The sequence below is a fragment of the Phyllostomus discolor genome, chromosome 2 (assembly GCF_004126475.2).
Source record: "Phyllostomus discolor isolate MPI-MPIP mPhyDis1 chromosome 2, mPhyDis1.pri.v3, whole genome shotgun sequence".
Taxonomy (NCBI): Eukaryota; Metazoa; Chordata; class Mammalia; order Chiroptera; family Phyllostomidae; genus Phyllostomus; species Phyllostomus discolor.
The window spans coordinates 125,819,473-125,837,428 of NC_040904.2; the positions used below are offsets into that span (position 1 = coordinate 125,819,473).

General features: G+C 47.6%; 1 protein-coding gene across 8 annotated transcripts in view; it reads right to left on the minus strand.

Moving 5' to 3' along the window:
• CRACR2A (calcium release activated channel regulator 2A) overlaps positions 1–17,956 on the minus strand; it is a 139,277-nt gene that overhangs the window by 12,547 nt on the left and 108,774 nt on the right. For 7 of the 8 annotated variants that reach the window (XM_036018540.1, XM_036018537.1, XM_036018536.1 and 4 more), the window contains 6 exons: positions 16,627–16,672; positions 14,516–14,622; positions 11,207–11,540; positions 7,796–7,928; positions 2,465–2,546; positions 2,236–2,350 (listed from right to left, as the gene is read on the minus strand). In XM_036018540.1, the coding sequence (XP_035874433.1) occupies positions 2,236–2,350; positions 2,465–2,546; positions 7,796–7,928; positions 11,207–11,540; positions 14,516–14,622; positions 16,627–16,672 (817 nt within the window). The remainder of the gene's footprint in view (positions 1–2,235; positions 2,351–2,464; positions 2,547–7,795; positions 7,929–11,206; positions 11,541–14,515; positions 14,623–16,626; positions 16,673–17,956) is intronic. The other variant, XM_036018543.1, reaches the window with a different exon arrangement.

Genomic DNA, 17,956 nt, shown 5'->3' on the forward strand with positions numbered 1-17,956 from the left:
GGAATCTGAAAACCAAAATAAACTAACAAATGAAACAGAAACAAACTTATAGACACAGAGGACAAACTGACAGTCAGTAGATGAGAAAGGATTGAGGAGGGCTGGTAAAAAAGGTGAAGGCAAGTACAAATTGAAGAAGTACAAAATAGCAGTTACAGAATGTTTACCGGAATGTAAAGTACAGTACAGGTAATATGGTCAACAACATTATAATAACTACATATGGTGCTGGATGAGTGCTAGACTTATTGGGGTGATCACTGCATAAAATTTATAAATGTCTAATCACTATGTTGTACACCTGAAACTAATATAATTAACTATATAATATAATTATAATATAATATAATTATAAACTATAATTAAAAAGTGAAAGAAAAAGAAAAATGTGTGTGGCTGGGAAAAGAATGGGTGACCTTTTTATCCTTCAAGTCATGGCCTCAATTTCTTAACTTGAGAACCCACTTACCTAGCAGAATTGTGCCTGGGCCTCCAATGCACCAGACTGAATGATGTGGAGTGCCTCTGACTGGCACAGGGCTGAGGGGCCCAGACCGGTGATGGCCGCGCCTTTCCCTGCCCCGCCCCAGTCTCTGGGGAGTGCCACTCTGACTTCAGGGTTCCAGCAGAGGAAGTTTGAAAACCACTGGGTCAGGTAAGCACTGAAGACTGCTGGAAACTAACTTTTACGTGGAAGATAAATCACTGGTGCTGTCCAAACAAAATCATGCCTGAAACCCCAAAGTTTAAACAGGAACCACCTCCAGGTTACCACACCATTTGCTTTCTTTATTAGCTTGGTGTAGAGTCATTCAAAATGTACATTTTCTCTATTTATGTGTTTTAGGCTCAATAACTTTGAGAAATAATGTATATTAAGCAAATTTCTGAGAAACCCTTGAATCTAACTTCCATTCTTTTTCCTTATTTTGCAGAGAATGAGAAAGAAGTGGATTAAGAATAGAGAAAGGAGAGGCCCAACCAGTCCAAACTACAAGGGCAACAGATTTTTGTGGGAGGAATCATAGATGTCAGGGACAAAAGGATGAAGAAATGAACAACTCCAGCATTCTGACTGCATGACCATACAGCACCTATTCACGCATCCAGCATTGGGTGAGCAACAGTTCTGTGAGGCCCCCTGCAAGCGAGGGGTTACAATGACAAAGGCACACTCCAGTTCCCAGGAGGCACAGAGGGCAGCACGGATCCAAGGGGCAGCTATGTCCTTTACAGCAGTGTGACAGTGCGGTAAGTAGGTAAGGGGTTTCATGGACTTGAATAGTGAGTTAAATACAAGCTCTGTGAGAATAGAAATATTGTTTCATTTACCTGCTACTTTAATTCCCAGACCCTGTAAGGGTGGCTGGCAGTGTTTAGAACAAATAAGTGAACAATGTGTGCATTCTGCTGGTGGAAGAAATTAGGACCTGCTACTTGACTGCTTTGTGAATGAATCAGTGAGGCCCTATTAAAGAAAGTTAAGTGGCTCACCCAGTCTGCCCTTGGCCTTGAGAAGTTTGCATTCAGGTGGTAAAGGGAAAACATGCAGATGGTCAGGAAGTAAAAAGGGACATATTGCAAGTATAAGTCAAAAGGCACAGTCTTATAAATAATGCAGAGCTCAAATAAGAGTGTTGTTGCTTTTGGGCCCCACCTAGGGTGACTTTGGGGTGAGCCTTGGGTCCTCATATTGTAGATCAATCTTCCCTCGTGGGAAGGGGCATGACTGAGGCCCCAAACACTGTGTGGTGTCACTCTCGGATGGGGCAAAGCTGGGTCTATTGGAGCTAGAAAAACACAGGGGTGGGGGAGGTGGTGGTGAGAATGGAGCAACAGCACAGCTGCAACTCAGTTTAAACAACCATTTCTCAGGGAGACCTTCCTTGACATTCTGCTCTGTGGCCCTCCTCTAATCCTGTCCCTTTCATTCAGAGCACTTACTGAAATCCCAATGACACAATTATTGGTGGAATCGTGTGTTTGTGTGTGTGTTTTATGTCCCATCTATGGCGACAGGGACTATGTCTGTCTTGGTCAATTTAGAGACCCCAGCAGCTAGTTTGGTACTGGCACTTGGGTACACGAGTGCACACATGCCTGAGCTGGTTTGCTCCTGGAGGATGTGGGCACTGATCAGGTTTTGAAAGAGCAGAGGGCCAGGCAGGAGATGGGTAGAGAAGAAAGGAAAGGCAGGAAGCCAGCATAAGTGCTCCTAGGAAGTCACCAGCTCACCTCCACGCTGCTCAGCCACTGCCGGACCGACAGGAAGGACTGTTTGGCTGTGAGGTCATACATGACGATGACGCCATCGGCCTTTCTGAAGAACTGCTGAGTGATGCAACGATACCTGCCACCAAAGGGCCATAGGTCAGGGGAAACACAGTCTCCCCTCTGCAGCCCAGCCCTGCAGCCCCACTGGGGGAGTGGAGGAGGCAGGGTTACGTCAGGGATGGCTCCTCACCTCTCCTGCCCGGCTGTGTCCCACAGCTGCAAGGCCACCTGAGAGTCACCCACATGCACCATCTTCACACGGTAATCGATGCCTGTAAGGTGGAATGGGCCTGTTACTTCCAAATGAGAACATGATGCCCCAACATGTCTGGAATCATGTAAGGCCAAAGGTGACAATCCTGTGTAGCTCCTGGGAGGTGATGTGGGGAAATGGACAGAGTGCTGGACAGGGAGGTGTGGAACCTGATTCTATCTCTGCCATTTATTATGAAGTCACTTAACCTCTGTGAACTGCAGGCTCTCCACTGTAATACAATCCATACCCTCTTGAGGGTTACTATAATAAGGTTTAAATGAGATTGCACATGTAAAAGCAATATGCCAATGCAAAAACAATTGTTATTATTCATGAATTTACTCCTTCACTGCAAAAATGGAGGAGGAGGAAAGGCTGTCCTAAAATTTCTCCCTTCCTCCCTCCCTTCCTTTCTTCCTCTCTTTCTCCCTAAAATCACTTTCAAAGCTCCCCTAATAATGTTAAAATATCCCAGAGGATGGGTCATACTTTCAGACTTCCATCAGCCACTGCAAAGGTATGTGGAGGAGCAGAAGGATGGGAAGGGGTGGCAGGTGGAGGGAGGGCTAGAAGAGAAGAAAGAGAAAGGGGGAGGAGATCAAAGGCAACATTCACCCTTGAAATGGGCTCAGAGCTTCTAATCCAAGCCACTGGGCCGTTCGCAATTGTCTTTCTGAGGCAGTGACTCTACTTGGAGTCATGGACCACAGAAAGAGGGGACAAGGTCAGGAACATGCATTCTGTGCTCACAGTGGCCCTCAGGACTTCTTTGATAACAGATATTCCCATTTCCTACATCATTTAACAATGTTCACAAGTGCTTAATGAGGTTCAAAAAGTCTCTGACCCTTAAGGTATCAGACTTGGAAACAGAGGGTATCCCCTACCACCTCCAAAAAGGCCCAGCTTCTGAGGTCCTCACCCTGGAGGGCTTAGGGAGGAACAATAGCAACTTGCACCAAAAAAGACAGGAGTCTAAAGAGACAACAAGGAGGCAATCAATGGAAAGGTCATCCCAGCCATTGTCCCAGGCAAGGCCAGGGCACTGGGGCCCATGAGTGGAGGACATGTGGGAGGGTCACCGCTCCCAGAGTGACTCTGGGGGCCCTGAGCTTCATGGGTGAGAGCTAGAGGGAGCAGTGCCTTTGTGAGGGTACAGAAGAGAACAGTTTGACTCATGAGTGGAATGCTTGATATTTCTAGTTTCATGTGCTATCTCTCCATCCTCACAGCACTCCCACTGTGACATCCATGTGAGTTACCCCCGCACAGGTGAGCATGCATGAACATGTACACATGCACACATGCACATGCATGTATACACATGCACATAGATATGTGCATGCACCCCACACCACCCACCACACCTATGAGAGATGAAGAAAGGAATCCAAATGGCATGACTTGCCCAAGCTCGTCAGCAGCAGCAGTGTGTTGCAAACCCAGCTCTGAGGTTCATTCTTCTTTTTACACCAGTACCCTGGGCACCAGGACACCTGACAGCTTCATTTTACCTAGAAAGTCCAGGGCTAAGTGCTTCCATCCAAATGCATTACAACTGGCTGGGAGCTGAATCCAAGGTGAGCATTCTTCCTAGCTAAAACTAGAAGGACTTCCCCAGTCTGTGCCCTGGGAGACTGAAGGGACTGCTTACTTTCTGGCAACAACTCAGGAGAACACCAACCACTGTCCACACACCTTCAAGGCCTGATCTGAAACCAGCCAGCCCAAGGTGGGAAGCCCGGAGGATAGAGCCCTCTCCTCAATGAAAAGGCTCAAAGGCAAGGGGGCAACCAGGTCTCTACTGCCTTCATGTTCCTGTTTTACCTCAATGGCAAAATGTTTTGCTGGAGGATAGGATGCTTATCTTGCAGACAGTGAGGTGTACCAAGGAGTGCTGGGAAAAATGGGATCCATGCTGTGGTGAGCTTGGTGGGAGTCCCTGCCAGGTAGTGGTCCTTCTCTTTGTAGCCTCAGACAGGCAGGTCCAGGAAGCACATAAGTCCGTGGGTGAATGGGGGCAGTAGAGACACAAAGAGTCAAGTCCACCAGAAAAGGCAACACAGTAGCATGGTACCAGAGGGACTGAACTACACTGACTTCTGAGAACACCACCAGTTCTAACATCCCAGCAGCCAGATGACCATGTTTTGTGTTCCTGTCTCAGTTATGCCTTTGACCAGCTATGTGACTTTAACGATACTACTTCATCTCATTTTGGGGAGCTTCACTATCCTCATCTGTAAACTGGGGTGTGATAGAGGGCATGGAGGGACAAGTTGGGTGTTCAGGATCTGTTCAGCTATCACATTCAATGAACACATTGAGGTGACCTCCAACTTGCAACCTGAGTGGTTCCTGAATGATGACTGGAAACCAGAAACTCCCGTCACCACAAAGTATGCAGTGTTGTGGGGTGGTGTGGGTTAGAGCTGGTGATGAACTCCAGGAAGGGGTCAAGACAGGCCCAAGGTGTCATTTAGAGTGGGAGAACATGGGAGTGGGAATGCCTGCAAGTTGTCATGGGGCAAACTCCAGGGATTTCTCTATAAGACGGGGAGTGGGATAGAGACCCAACTGGTGGCCAAGAAAGGACAGAGTGCATTCTGTTGGGAAAAGCAGAGGGCTGTGACCCAATGTGGAGCAGAAGAAAGAGCACTGGACTCAGAGTCCTGGGTTCCAGGGAGTTTTGGTCTCTAATAATCAGTCTTCTCATTTATAAAATGAGTTCCAATGTTCTGTAAAAACCATCTTTCAATATCTCCAGGACACCCAGAAGGCTTCTTAAGCACATACTATCGAAGGAATCATGTGGTCCTAAGGCAGTGTGTAGGCAGGGTGCTCAAGGCACACTGCCATATTGTAGAACTTACATTATGCACAAGCCAGGAGTCAAGCACATGTCATGTTCCTATGAGGCAGTGGGAAGCCAGGAAGCTCCCTTTGATGATGGAGGTGAGCTTAAAGGGGGCCCTGAGTGTGTCAGTGCTGTGTTCATCATTCAGGGGCTGCTGCCTTGGAGAGGGGGTTGGCTAGAGCTCTAATCTCGGGTTGGACTGCTTTGGCCCTAGAGGGCCAGGACTCTGTGGCTCTTCTGTCTCCCTACAGAGAGCACCTTTCAGGTGGCTGGTATGACTGTGCGTACTGACTTGTGCACCAGAGCAAGGCATGTCACATGGCAGGGACACTGATGTGAGTCGCTGCTCTTGCATATTTTGCACAGTGTGATAAAGGGCATTCTTGAGTTGGAACCTTTGATATTTTTCTTCTCTCTATATTGTAGGTGTTTCCATAATAGGCTGCCTGGGAAGTGCAAATTAGTCTGATTTTTTCTTTTTAGAAACTTCTATCTCAGGGGCGCGAGTTGAAGATATAAACAGAACCCCCGATTTCCTGATTTCAATAGGAGAGGCATTACAGGCACATGCCTGCAAGGGGACCTTTGAGGGCCTGAGGTCTTGGCATCCACCTCCTGCCTCCCATGGGCCTGTGCTTGAGCCATGACTTGTTGGGGCACACCCCTCTGATTGATCTCTGGGGAAGGCGAGTCTGCCTCCACAGCTGCTGCTTCCTGCACCACCATGCTTGGCACATGTGGTTTAGCTCCAGCCCTTTTTCTCTAGGCCAGGCAAGGCCAGACCCTTTCAAGCTTATTTCACAGGCCCTGCCCTTCTTCCCATCAGGGTCCCCACTCTTCATTTTGGGGTACTCTCAGTTTGGGGATGAAATGGAGCAAAAGGGAGGGGACAGGAAGATATTCCAGATGTGATAGCAGCATACAAAAAGGCATGGCAGTAAGAATGGCACCCTGAAGCATGTGGGAAGAGACCCATCTGGAGGAGCAAAGCTGGAAGGAAGGGCCAGTTCAGGATGAGAGGAAGAACATGGGGTCTCCCCAGGAAGAGCTCTGGGGGAGGAAAAGTTTGTCTTGTGGGGCCAGCTGTCAGACAGCCAAAGGTCAAAGATGGCCTGGACAGAGACTTGGGTTTGGAAGCAGTCTAGTGTGACCCCGTTCATTTTTCAGATGAGAAAAAGCTCAAGCTGAAAGAGGGAACATGTCTCCTGAAGTCACATAGCTGGTTAGTGGCAGAAGTGAGACAAAGATTCAGAATTTCTGATGCCCCACTGCACCTCAGCAGCCTCCCCAACCTGCACCAACCTCTGTCCACCTCCAGTGGAAGGAAAGTGTCCTCAAAAATGTACACCTTGATACTGAGTGCTGAGCACGTACAATTCAGTATTACTAGCAACACTATGAATGGAACAGAAGGAGTATGTGTGGGGTGAGGGGGAGGGCAGTGTCTATACCAACCAGCTAATGGGAATGTGGACAAGCCTCTTAACCTCTTTGGGCCTCAGTTTCCTGATCAGTCAATTGGGCTGATAACAATACTTACCTCCCTGAGTTATGCAATGATACAGTGAAATGATGTGTATAAAAGCCCATGGTAATATTCAGATCATATCATCATATTTTCAAATATAGTTGACTTATCAGTGAGGTTAAACAGTACATAGTAGGCACTCAATGGATTTATTTTTTGCTTAAGTGATTCTACTTGGTAAAAGATAAGAAGTTCAATATGCCTATGAGCTCATCCCATATTCCAATAAAATGAACAACTCTGGAAGAAGAGAAAAGGTCCTCTATCTAAATAACATTTTACCCAAAAGTGGAACGCATTCAGCCATGATCATCCACTAATAGTTGGGCCTAATGAGCTCCCACAGTGAACTCCAGCTGTCACCCAGCAGGCCCTCTGTGTAGAACGGGTAACATTTGCTGGGTAAAGAAGCCATCTAGGGCACTGTCCTCCATCCCACCCACCCACACACACTTACACCGGGAGAGGCAGGGCACAGAAGCAGCTGGCCCATGGGAGAAGTGCGAGTTGTAGTGCGGAGGTGGGGAGCCTAAGCAGGAGCTTCAGGGTCCTGCCGAAGGTGGGGAAGGAAGGACAAAAGGGAGACAGGCTCAGCAAGGGTACAGAGGCCTGAAGTCTACTTTTGCCAACTTCAGTTCCTCTCCTGCTGGACATAGGAAGCTTTCAGTGGTCCCATCCCACTGGAGTGAGCTTGGTACTCTGCAGGAGGTGGACTTCACTTTGTCCCTCCAAGCCTCACTGTGGAGTAAGCAGACTGGCCTCCTCTCCCTGAGTGCCCAGGGCCTTTCCCACTGGGCTCCATACCCCTCCCTCAGCCCCTTTCTTACAACTGCCCCTTCCCAGAGGCTGGAGGGGGCCCAGTCTAGGGGTGAGAACTTACCCACAGTGGCTGTCATGCCCGGGGAGAACCGGTCATCACAGAATCTCCTGAGGAAGGATGTCTTGCCTACGGCAGAGTTCCCCACAAACACAATCTTGAAGACTTGGTCTGGGGTGGAGAGAGAGCCTTCCTCCTGTGGATGGCAGACATTGTGGCCAGCTGCTGGAATGGTTGTTAGCCCTTGCTCCTGACACAACCTGCCTGACCCCTGTTCCCAAGGTGTCCAGGGGAGAGTGGGGACCTGGCCTTTGCACCACCACCGGGAGGCCACCCAGTCTGGGATGTGGGTAGCTTTGAGCTCAGGGCATCAGCAGGAGAGAAGAAAGACATTCATTCAACTAATATTTGTCGTCTGCCTACAGTGTTGCAGGCCCTGTGCTGGGCCTGAAGATGCAGGGAGGAGGCCTGGTTTATGGTGGAGTGAAGGAGGCAGGCATGGAAACAAACAATCTCAACACAATGTTCCATCCAGGTGCTCTGGGATCAGGGAGGAGGAGCCAAGGATCCACCGAGCAGACACTCTGAGCTGGGGCTTAAAGCAGAGGCAGAGATTCTCTAGTGGGTGAAAGAGAGGATAAGGTGGGGTGTTTGCAGGAAGGAGGGGAGACAGAATAAAGAAGATTTCTCTCTGCCACAGGGCTGAGACAGCCCAGGCTGGGGTAGGGGCTTTTTTCCCTGCCCTTTCATTTGAAGACAGAGGATACTCTTGCCTCCTTGCCCTTTGCTGTTTGGTCCCATCTCACCAGCTTCCATCTAGGCTCCCCATATGCCCTGGGAACACAGGCAAGACAGTCTCCACCTAGTAGGCTGAGAATCTGTGATACCAGGCCACTGGGCAGAGCAAGGTCCACCAGCCACTGCCCCTCCTTCTCTCCTGCCGTGCAGCAGGAGGGGCTGGAGGTTGGCCTTCCATTAGTCTGGAATACTGAAACCCAGCCAGGAATGGACTTGCTTAGACCTTGAGGGAGAGAGAGACCAAGTAAGGCCCCACCTTCTCACAAAGGATCATTCCTTTCCTCCCAGCCATCCTTCCTTAAGGAGAGCTGTTTGTTCACTCTCCACTCTCCGCAGTCCTGCCTTCAGGCCTAGCCGAGTACTGCTGGGCCATATGAGGAAACTCTTTTAAATCATTTAGAAATAGATTTGGGGGAATTAGCTCCTCTTGTTGAGTAAATACTATAATGGAGTGGCAGCAGATCTTAGCAGTACTTGAGTTTCAGAGAAAAGCCATTAACAGGCTTTTGGGGAAAAATCAATTCCATACAGTACTTAAGTAGGAATTCAAAGTCAATTACAGGAATTTAAACTTAAAAAATACTCCCCACTTAAAAACTATGCCCCCTGACTCGTTTTCTTTACTCTTGCAATACCAAGGGCATCTGCTCACGGCTATCTCTACTCAGCCTCTGTGCTTCTAACTGCAATTTGTTTGAGACTAAAGCTCCCAGCAGCAATCTGCATCCTCAGGCCTAGGAAGCCCAGGGTTGGAGGGGGGGTCCTGGCTGCAGAGGCCGTACCTGACCCTCAGCCTGACCCCACCCCCACCCCCACCCCCAGGCAGATCACTCATTTCTTTACAGGCCAAAGAAGATAAACACATTTATTGATGGTTCAGCTCCAGGCTGAACAGCACAGCAAACTCCTACTCATGTTCATGTACTTAACCTGTGTCCCTTCTGGGAACGATCCACTGTGAGCCAACTGGACTGGGGCAAGGGGGCTGCAGAAAGGTCTGCTGTTCCCTTTTCCACCCTTTAAAAAAGGCTTTACAAGTAAGAGCGATGCATGCAATTTTTGGGATTAAGAAATACAGATAAGTAGGAAGGAAAATAATAATCATTTATAATCTCCCCTACCACCCTGTGGTGGTCACTATTCATGTTCTGATGCATTTCTTCCAGGCTTTTTTCCATATAGATGAAAGAACATATATTTTATTGAGAGAGACTTGAGATAGTATTATTTTGTTCTTTTTATATATTATTAAATTATAAATATTTCTGTGGGTCACTAATTTTTTTTGAAAATGTGATTTTTAACAGCAGTGTAATAGTCTATTGAATTAATATGCTATAGATTATGTCTTACTAGTTTTTCAATTGTTTGCTATAATACACTTACATTCTTGCATTAAGTGTGTCTGACTGACTTTGGTTGTTTCTTAGAAAAAATTGCTAGAAGTAGAATTGCTAGTTCAATGGATGTGACATTTGTAAGTTCTTGGTTCTTATGATCAGACTACTTTCCAGAAAGGTCGCACCAGTTCCTGGCTCAGCCGTCTTGCATGGAAGGCCTGCCTTGCAGTACCTTCCGAAGAGCAGAGCCTCTGTTGAGGCTGTTACATGGCTCCTGGTAGATCATATTTCCTTATTGCCGCAGTTTCTGTCCCCAGCGAGGTGGCAGCCCAACCTGGTGGAGCCACAATGTGTGAGAGCAGGGTGAGAAGGCTGGGCCAGCCTGCACCCCTCTGGGCTTCACATCCCCGTCTGCCAGAAGGAAGAATAAATTTCTGACGCCTCCTCAGATGACTTCGAGGATCAGATGCCAGGGCAGACACAATGCTTGGCTCTTCCCCTTTACCCCTGGCTTCTTGACACTTTGTTCACATATGGGGGAAGGCGTGGGGTACTGAAAACCCCAATGGTGTTCCCTGTCTACATGTGTAGGTCTGTGTGCTGACAGATAGGGGCAGGGGCCTCACCCACCAGTGGGTGATACCCACTTCTTCACTCTCCCTGGGCACTGGGCCTCCACCATTCCACGCTTCAGAGGAGTGATACGTAAGCATGAATCTTAATCTGGACCCAAGAATGACAGCTGATGCCAAAAAGGCCCTGCACAGTGGCCAGAGGAGTCTTACTGTGATACATTCTAATACAGCCATGGAAATGCTCAAGGTGGCAAGGACTTGATTCCAAAGGGCTGTCCCAGTGTGCAGAAAGGAGCTTCTTTCACACTTCCACGGACAATTCTAAAGCTGTTTTAGAGGGTCAAGTGGACAGTGGATGAGGGATGTTCAAGAAGCCTATTCCTAGGCCCAGGTCACAAACAAGGTATTGGATAGGAACATCACCACTTTGAACCAGAGGAGATGCTTTGGATGGCCTCCTTCTTCCTGCAGGGTTAGAGGAAGATCTGGTGGGGAAGTTCCAGTGGGACACAGGATTTAAGTGTTACATCGAATCAGGAAAGAAAGCATATGTCAGGGAGTGGGGCAAACACCAGAAGTTATGAAGAGAATTCACCAGGACCCCTGAGTGCCCCCCAAGACACTCAGCTAAGCAGGGGAAGGTGGTATTGGAAGGACACAGATATGTTGACTCACAAGACCAGCTGCATCTGCCTTCCTGGGCTGCCTTTTGGACAAGGCACAGGGGGAATGCCTGACCCCAAGGTGGGATGTGCCCTTACCTTAGACACAGCTTCCTTCCCAACAGGCTGCGTTCGGGGAGATGTGGGCATGAGCTGAGAAGGGCAGGCCTGCTGGGTTTGCCCTTTCCCACCCTGGTTGAAGACCTCCTCCTCCTCTGGACATCTGCTCAGTGGCCGCTCAGAGCTGCCCTCCAGGAGCTGAGGCATGGGGTCTTCTTCAATGGAGATGATTCTGCGGAATGACCGGGGGAGTGGACCCCCAGCCCCTTGCTCCCTGGTTCCTGGCTCCTCTTCTGTCAGGGGATACCCACTCAGGCTCAGGGAGCTTCTCCTCCTCTGAATGCCAAGCCCATCTTCTTCCTCCTCTGACTGGCTATTTTGGGTGGGGAAGAAAGAAGAACGGGAAGAAAATTGTAAAATGAATCAATATGGAAGCCACACAGCTTTTCTGACAGATGACGAAAGGGCACCATGCCTTGAGGGCAGAGATTTCCAGGAAAGGAACTAACAGACCCAGCATTCTTTAGTTCATTCACTCAACATATTTATGTAAGTGCCAGATGATGAGGGTGATGATGGTGCAGGTGATGAAGATTATGGTGAAGGTGATGATGGTCTGCCAGGTACTAAACTAATGTCACCATCATGGACAAATGGACAAAGCCCCTGTCCTCGTGAAATGCTCAGCTTAGTGGAGGGACTAAAGCAATAAGGACACAGCCAAATACATGTTTACAAGTTGTGAGAAATGCTGTGATGGAGAAGAAAGGGGTATGAAGAAAGGAGCATAACAGATCTGGAAATAAAGGTTCCTGGGTGAACAATCAGGTGGTCTCGGCTCTGGTTCTAATGCCAGCCCTAACTAACTGTGTCCCTACATAAAACACCTCAGCCTCAGTTTCCTCACTGTAAAATGTGACCCGCTGCCCTGTTGACCTCACAAATAAGACAATGCATAAAAAAAGACATGCAAAGCAGCCCCTGGCAATGTAATGGAAGTGGATTGCCGCTCCAGAGTGCCCCCACTAATCAGATGTTTGAGAGGCAGCTGCCCACTTGAGATCTGGCTTTGAGTCAGAAGGAAGCTAGGCAGGGTAACTCGACCTGCCTCTCTTTCCTTCCTCTTTCTCCTTCTGCGACCCTGCAGGTCAGAATCGGGAGGAAGTGGCCTCAGAGCTTAAGTACATGTCTACTTTCAGAAGCATCTGAGCATCAAGAACGAGGAGAAGCAGCAGGCAGTGCAGGGATGCTGGGCCACTGCAGAAGCTGTACTTTCAGAGTTTTTGGGGAGCAAAGGTCTCACAGATCCTTCCTGGCACAGGTGTTCCCCTCAGGTCTTTGTGAGCAATTGAAGCTGAGAAGTATTTTAAAGGGGACAGAAGTTTTAACAGTGAAGACCTTTAGTCCCAAATTGCTATACACATACCCCTCTGCACATGTGCACACACACATATACATATATGCACCACACATGCAAGGATTAGAGAAGTGGATTGGATGGAGTAGCGAGGCGACAGGTCAAAGGAGAAAGAAGGTGGGCATAGGACACAGAACATGAAGAGAGAAGCCTCCTTCAACTTCCCCTCTGAATTACCGTATTTATTACCCCTAAGGACCAACAGTAGGAAGGGAAAAAAATGCATGTATCACTGTTCTGAAGTTAAATGCCATTCTGAAAGATAAATTAAGATATATTGTTCGCTCACAAAAATGGTGACTTATTGTAGGTCCCTTGATAAAAAATAATTTGTAGCAATTCAAGGGCCTTTCCACTTTTTTACGAGATCAGTTTTTAATAGAAGCTGACTGTCTTCTTTCTAACAAATTTCTTTTCTACTCTAACAAGCCTACTGTTTATCTGCTTTTGAACAAAATTATTATTCCCACCCACTCTCACTCTGCTCACACACATAAGAGTGCATGTGTGAGCAAGTGTGGCCACACAGCATGTTTTTTCAAAGGCCTCACACCCAAAACAGAAATGGCCACTGAAATGGTCCTGGAAAAAAGCATTTCTTGGAGAAGGCTTTTTATCTGGGAAATTCTCAAGCACCGTTGACATTCTGTAATACCTTCAGCTTAGCGTGAGTAAGTTCCATTTTGTTTTTCCGCCAATGCTGCGTGCTGGCAGTAGACAGCAGTCACCTTAGCCGAAGCCTGTGGTGGAACTCAGGCTGACAAGTTGTCGTTTACTCACTTATTGTCTGTTTCCTCCTGAGACAGGGTCTATTTTGCATACTGCTGCATACCCAGCACACAGCGCAGTATCTTGCACATGGTAGGCACATGATAATAGATATTAATGGCAGGATTCATGTCTAATCTATCTTTGGAATCTTCACAAAACTCAAAAGAAGGTGTACTACAAAGCAGGCAATCAGCAAATGCTTGTTGAATGAATGAATCAATGAATATATTCAGTTCTGAGGAACCAATAGGCCAAGTATTGCACAAATTTAGCTCCCAAATTCTGCCTCGATGTTCAGCTACTTAGAAAGGAATTCACAATGATCAGGTCCAAAACTTGACTCATCAGCTGTCTGACATCCCAGAGTCACCTCCCTTTGCCTGTCTGTTTATTTCATACTTCCTGTCCTCAGTGTCTCCTAGATGACAAGTTAGCATGCTTTCTCCCCAGATCTAACATTGAGGGATCTGGCTGCCTCTACCTGTCTATGACCATCAACATGAATGGAGTATGTGGCAACAAGAGGAAGAAGAAGGGGACTGGCTTGTCTCTGAATAAGCAAAAATCCCCTCCTTTGGGGACTCAATCATGTGTTCTCCAACAGGAACAAAACATGCCATCTTTGAGTTAATTAAATATGAATCATTGAAAGGAATCTGTCAAGCACAGGCCCTATTCTTTTCTGTAAAGGAGTTCAACTATTGGAGATTCCATATGACGCTTTAATTGCCCTTTAGAGATCAAGTGGTCATGTCCCTGAAAAACCAACTGCATCCATTCTGCTCAACAGACCGCAGGGCATCGTCACACTACACCCTCCACCTCTACCCCTGAGCTCCCTCCCTTGTTCTCTCTCTTCTGCTATCTACAGCTGCTCTTCAGCCCCTCTGTTCAGGCACACATGTGGAAAGGGGGTGCACGGAAAAGACCATGCCCTGTCCTAGGAGCTCACTTAGCACAGTGCTCTTCCCACTTAGATGTCGGGACAGGAAGGGACATGTCCTCCAAGATTCCAGGGCAGTGAGCACAGCTGACCCCAGGCTTCCCCACCAGGGCTGCTTCTCGAGGGCCAGTCTGTGCTCAGCACGGGCTAAGGCCTGTTTCCAGTGAGTCCCAGGCCAACAAACAGATAATGTATGAGCAAAGAGAGGATGACTTACCTTCTAAGAATCCCTCCGCTGTCCACATATTTGCCTATCACAGAGCCAGACCTCTGTTTCCTGCTTGCCTTGGAAGCAGCTGTGTTTGCCTTGGCTGCCTTATCTTTCTGTAGAAACACAAATGGCCCTCAGATCCATGTCTGCTCATTGGTCCCAGTGTTTGAGCAGAAAGGGCTCAACTTTCCTACCTCATAGGTCAGGCTCTAAACAAAACTCTGAAATTAGCAAGCTATGTTCTGGTCTCCCAGCCAGCACTCACCTGCACTTCCCTTTTGGTATCACTTCTCACCAGAATTCCTCCACTTCCTGTATAATAATCTAACCCAATGAACCAACACACAGTTTAGAGCCTGGGGTCCATGATATTGTTCTTCACAGGACTATTGATAATTTGCAAGAAGACAAGAAGAGCTAAATGTGGAATGCATAGGGAAAACATTTATGAACAGAAAATACTCTGTGCCTCTTTAAATCACACTCTCCTGTGTGGCTCCAGATCCTTTTATTCCCAAAGCCTCAGATCTGATAAAGAGAGCAGCCCAGAGGATCAATTAACCCAGTGCCCTGTCCACAGCTACTAAGCTAGCATAAGGTACTTCAGACCTTTGGTGGACATAGGCTGGGAATGGATAAATTGTTCACACATCCGTGACGGAGAGCCTGGGTGGGGTGGTAGCTTATACCCACTTTGCCAATGCTCCCTAACAGATGTCTTCCAGGAGATGAGAGGGAGTCAGATCACAGGAAGAATCTCTTATTAACGAGCCGTCCCCACGATTCCCAGTGATCCTGAAGGGGGGTTGGCAAGACTCCCAGGGCCCCTGAGGGTATGCTAATAATGATTCCAAATTAATCTTTAATTATTATCCAGCATGAACATGATTTTATCCCTTTCTTCTACTCCCCACAAGGGTGCTTAAGTCCATTTCCTTTTCAATGCAAAATGTGTTTGGCAGGTGAGGGGAAACAAATTCAAAGGATTAGGATGACATTTGGTTGGAAGTTTAAAAATAAATTCAGTGTTACTTCTAAAACAATCCTAACCATTATCATCATCAAACAAACGGGTAGGCTGGAGCCTTGCTCTAATAGCACACACAGGGGGCAGCAGAGATGTCTGCCACCAGTCAGGGATAGAAAAGAAACGGTGGAGTGAGGCCCCTCAGGGGTCTGCAGTCCTAAAGCAGGGAGCGCCTCCTTCAGGGCAAACCAGCTGCCTCTGGCTGCCTCCATTTAGACCACTGTTCAGCTGAGGGTTCAGTGCAAGGCCTCTTTTCAAGAGTTTTTCTCAAAAATCCCTACAATATGAAAAAAAAAAAGGATAGGGATTCCCTTTCCTCACATGGTAGTCAGGGTCATGGTCCAAGGAGACAAATGACTTGCCAAGGACACACGTGAAATTCATGGTGCGATCATTCCAATAATTGAAACCTCATACCAATCAGTCCTGCTCCCATTTTTCTTCCCTTAGAGCATCCAACCACTACTGTCTAAAAGGGGAAAATGTAGGGGCACGTGGGATCCTAGATTTGTTTAATGCAGCCCAGCCAGAAGAGTTTTAAATAAACATAGGATGTCGTGCTATTTGGGAAAGTATATAGTGTGGAGCTCAGGTTTGGAGGAGCAGGGTCCCCAAAGGGTAAAAAAATTAGACATAAAATCAACTATGTAAATTGTAAGGCATACATTCTGAATTTTGTTCTATGACAATGTAAACATGCAAATTTTCATCAAGAAATCAAAATTTTTATGAAGAATAAAAGTGCAAGCATTGTGATTGAAAATTGACCATGACATTTCAAGTGCACTATCTCATGGAGAGAAGTACCATTTCTGTGTCCAAGAAATGTGTGCCCCTCCCAGATATTTCTGTCTCATTATGCCAAGAGGAACACGTATGACTTCATGGAAAATTAACACACTGTTACTCAGGAGGCCACTCTGTATTTTTATTATTTTCAAAAAAGCATATGCCATGGTCCTGCCCATATAGGAAGGAGCAACCAGACCCGGAGCCTCAGGACATTCCTGGCCAGTTCCGGCTCAGGTTCTGGCTGCCACCGGCCACAGTCCCTGTCTTTCCCCAGGGGAAGGGGGCACTGGGCACTTACCTGAAAACGTATGTCCCTCTCATCCCGAAGGTGCTTGTTCCTTTCCCTGTGATGGAAAAGGAGAATCTATTTAAACATGGAGTTTGGGATACATAGAGTCAATAGCAGCCAGTTTGCCATTTGGGTGGGTACAGAGGAAGGCTTGGTGTGGAAGGCCCAGGGAGTATGTGGAATCTCTTTCCTTAGTGATTGTGGTTCATGCAGAGGGCAGTCTATATGTAAATCAGCTCAGAGGAAGGGGGACAGAGAGAATGGGCTAGTGGCACCTGTAGCTGTTCACATCAAGAACTGGTCTATACTGTCAACAAAAGAGCCCTCCCCAGAGGGTGACGAGGAGCTCCAGCTGCACCTATAAGTTGCTCAGGGGACTGCATGCCCTCTCTGAACCATTCATTCATGCCCACACCCACTCAACTAGTATGTTCTGGGCACCCACTGCATGCCAGGCACTGTTGTAGCTGTCAAGGTTACATCAATGAACAAAGGAAAAAGCTCCTGCCCTCAGAGAATTTGTACTTTAGTGCAGATATAATCACTGCTGAGAAAAATAAAGGGCGAAAATGAAATAAAGCATGCCAGAGGGTGGAGTGGTGCTGCAGCAGAGTGGTCAGGGGAGCCTCACAGAGAACGCAGCATCTGAGCAGAGACTGAAAGGTGGGGAGAGGAGCTCTGCAGGCATTTGGGGGAAGAGCACTGCAGGCAGAGGGGCCTGCAAGGGCTGAGCCTGGGGCTGGGGTACACCTGGCATGTATGAGGAACAGAAGGAAGGGCAGCAGAGTGCTTGGACAGAAAGTAGTGGGAAACAGTATCAGAGAAAAGAGGGGGTGGAGGGGACCATTCACGGCCTGTGGGCCACAGCAAGAGCTTCAATTTTTACTCCAAATGAGAGATGAGGCCATGGGGAGGGGTGGGCGTGAGGTGGCAGAGAAGTGTCCTGATCTGACTCAGGTTTTCAAAGAAGCTCTATAGGGGGTATGCCAAGGACAGATTGCTGGGGACAAGGGTGAAGCCCTGAGAACTGGCCAATATTTTAAGCACCATGTTGGTCATTGGCTCTACTTTCCAATGTGGAATGTGGTAGAAAAAGCCTGACTAGTGGGGGGAAATGTGAGGAAAGGAAATGGAGACAGTGAATATAAGTGCAAATAATTGTTTTGAAAATTCTGCTGAAAGTGATTAAAGAAATGGAAAGTAGCTGGATAGGGAGGGGAGGATAAGAAATGCCATGTGAGAAATACTGTAATACATTTATAGGTCTCTCCAAAGGGAGGGCATAGCCGTGGTCAGACCGTCATCATTATAACGTGGCCATTTACTGGGCACAGACCAT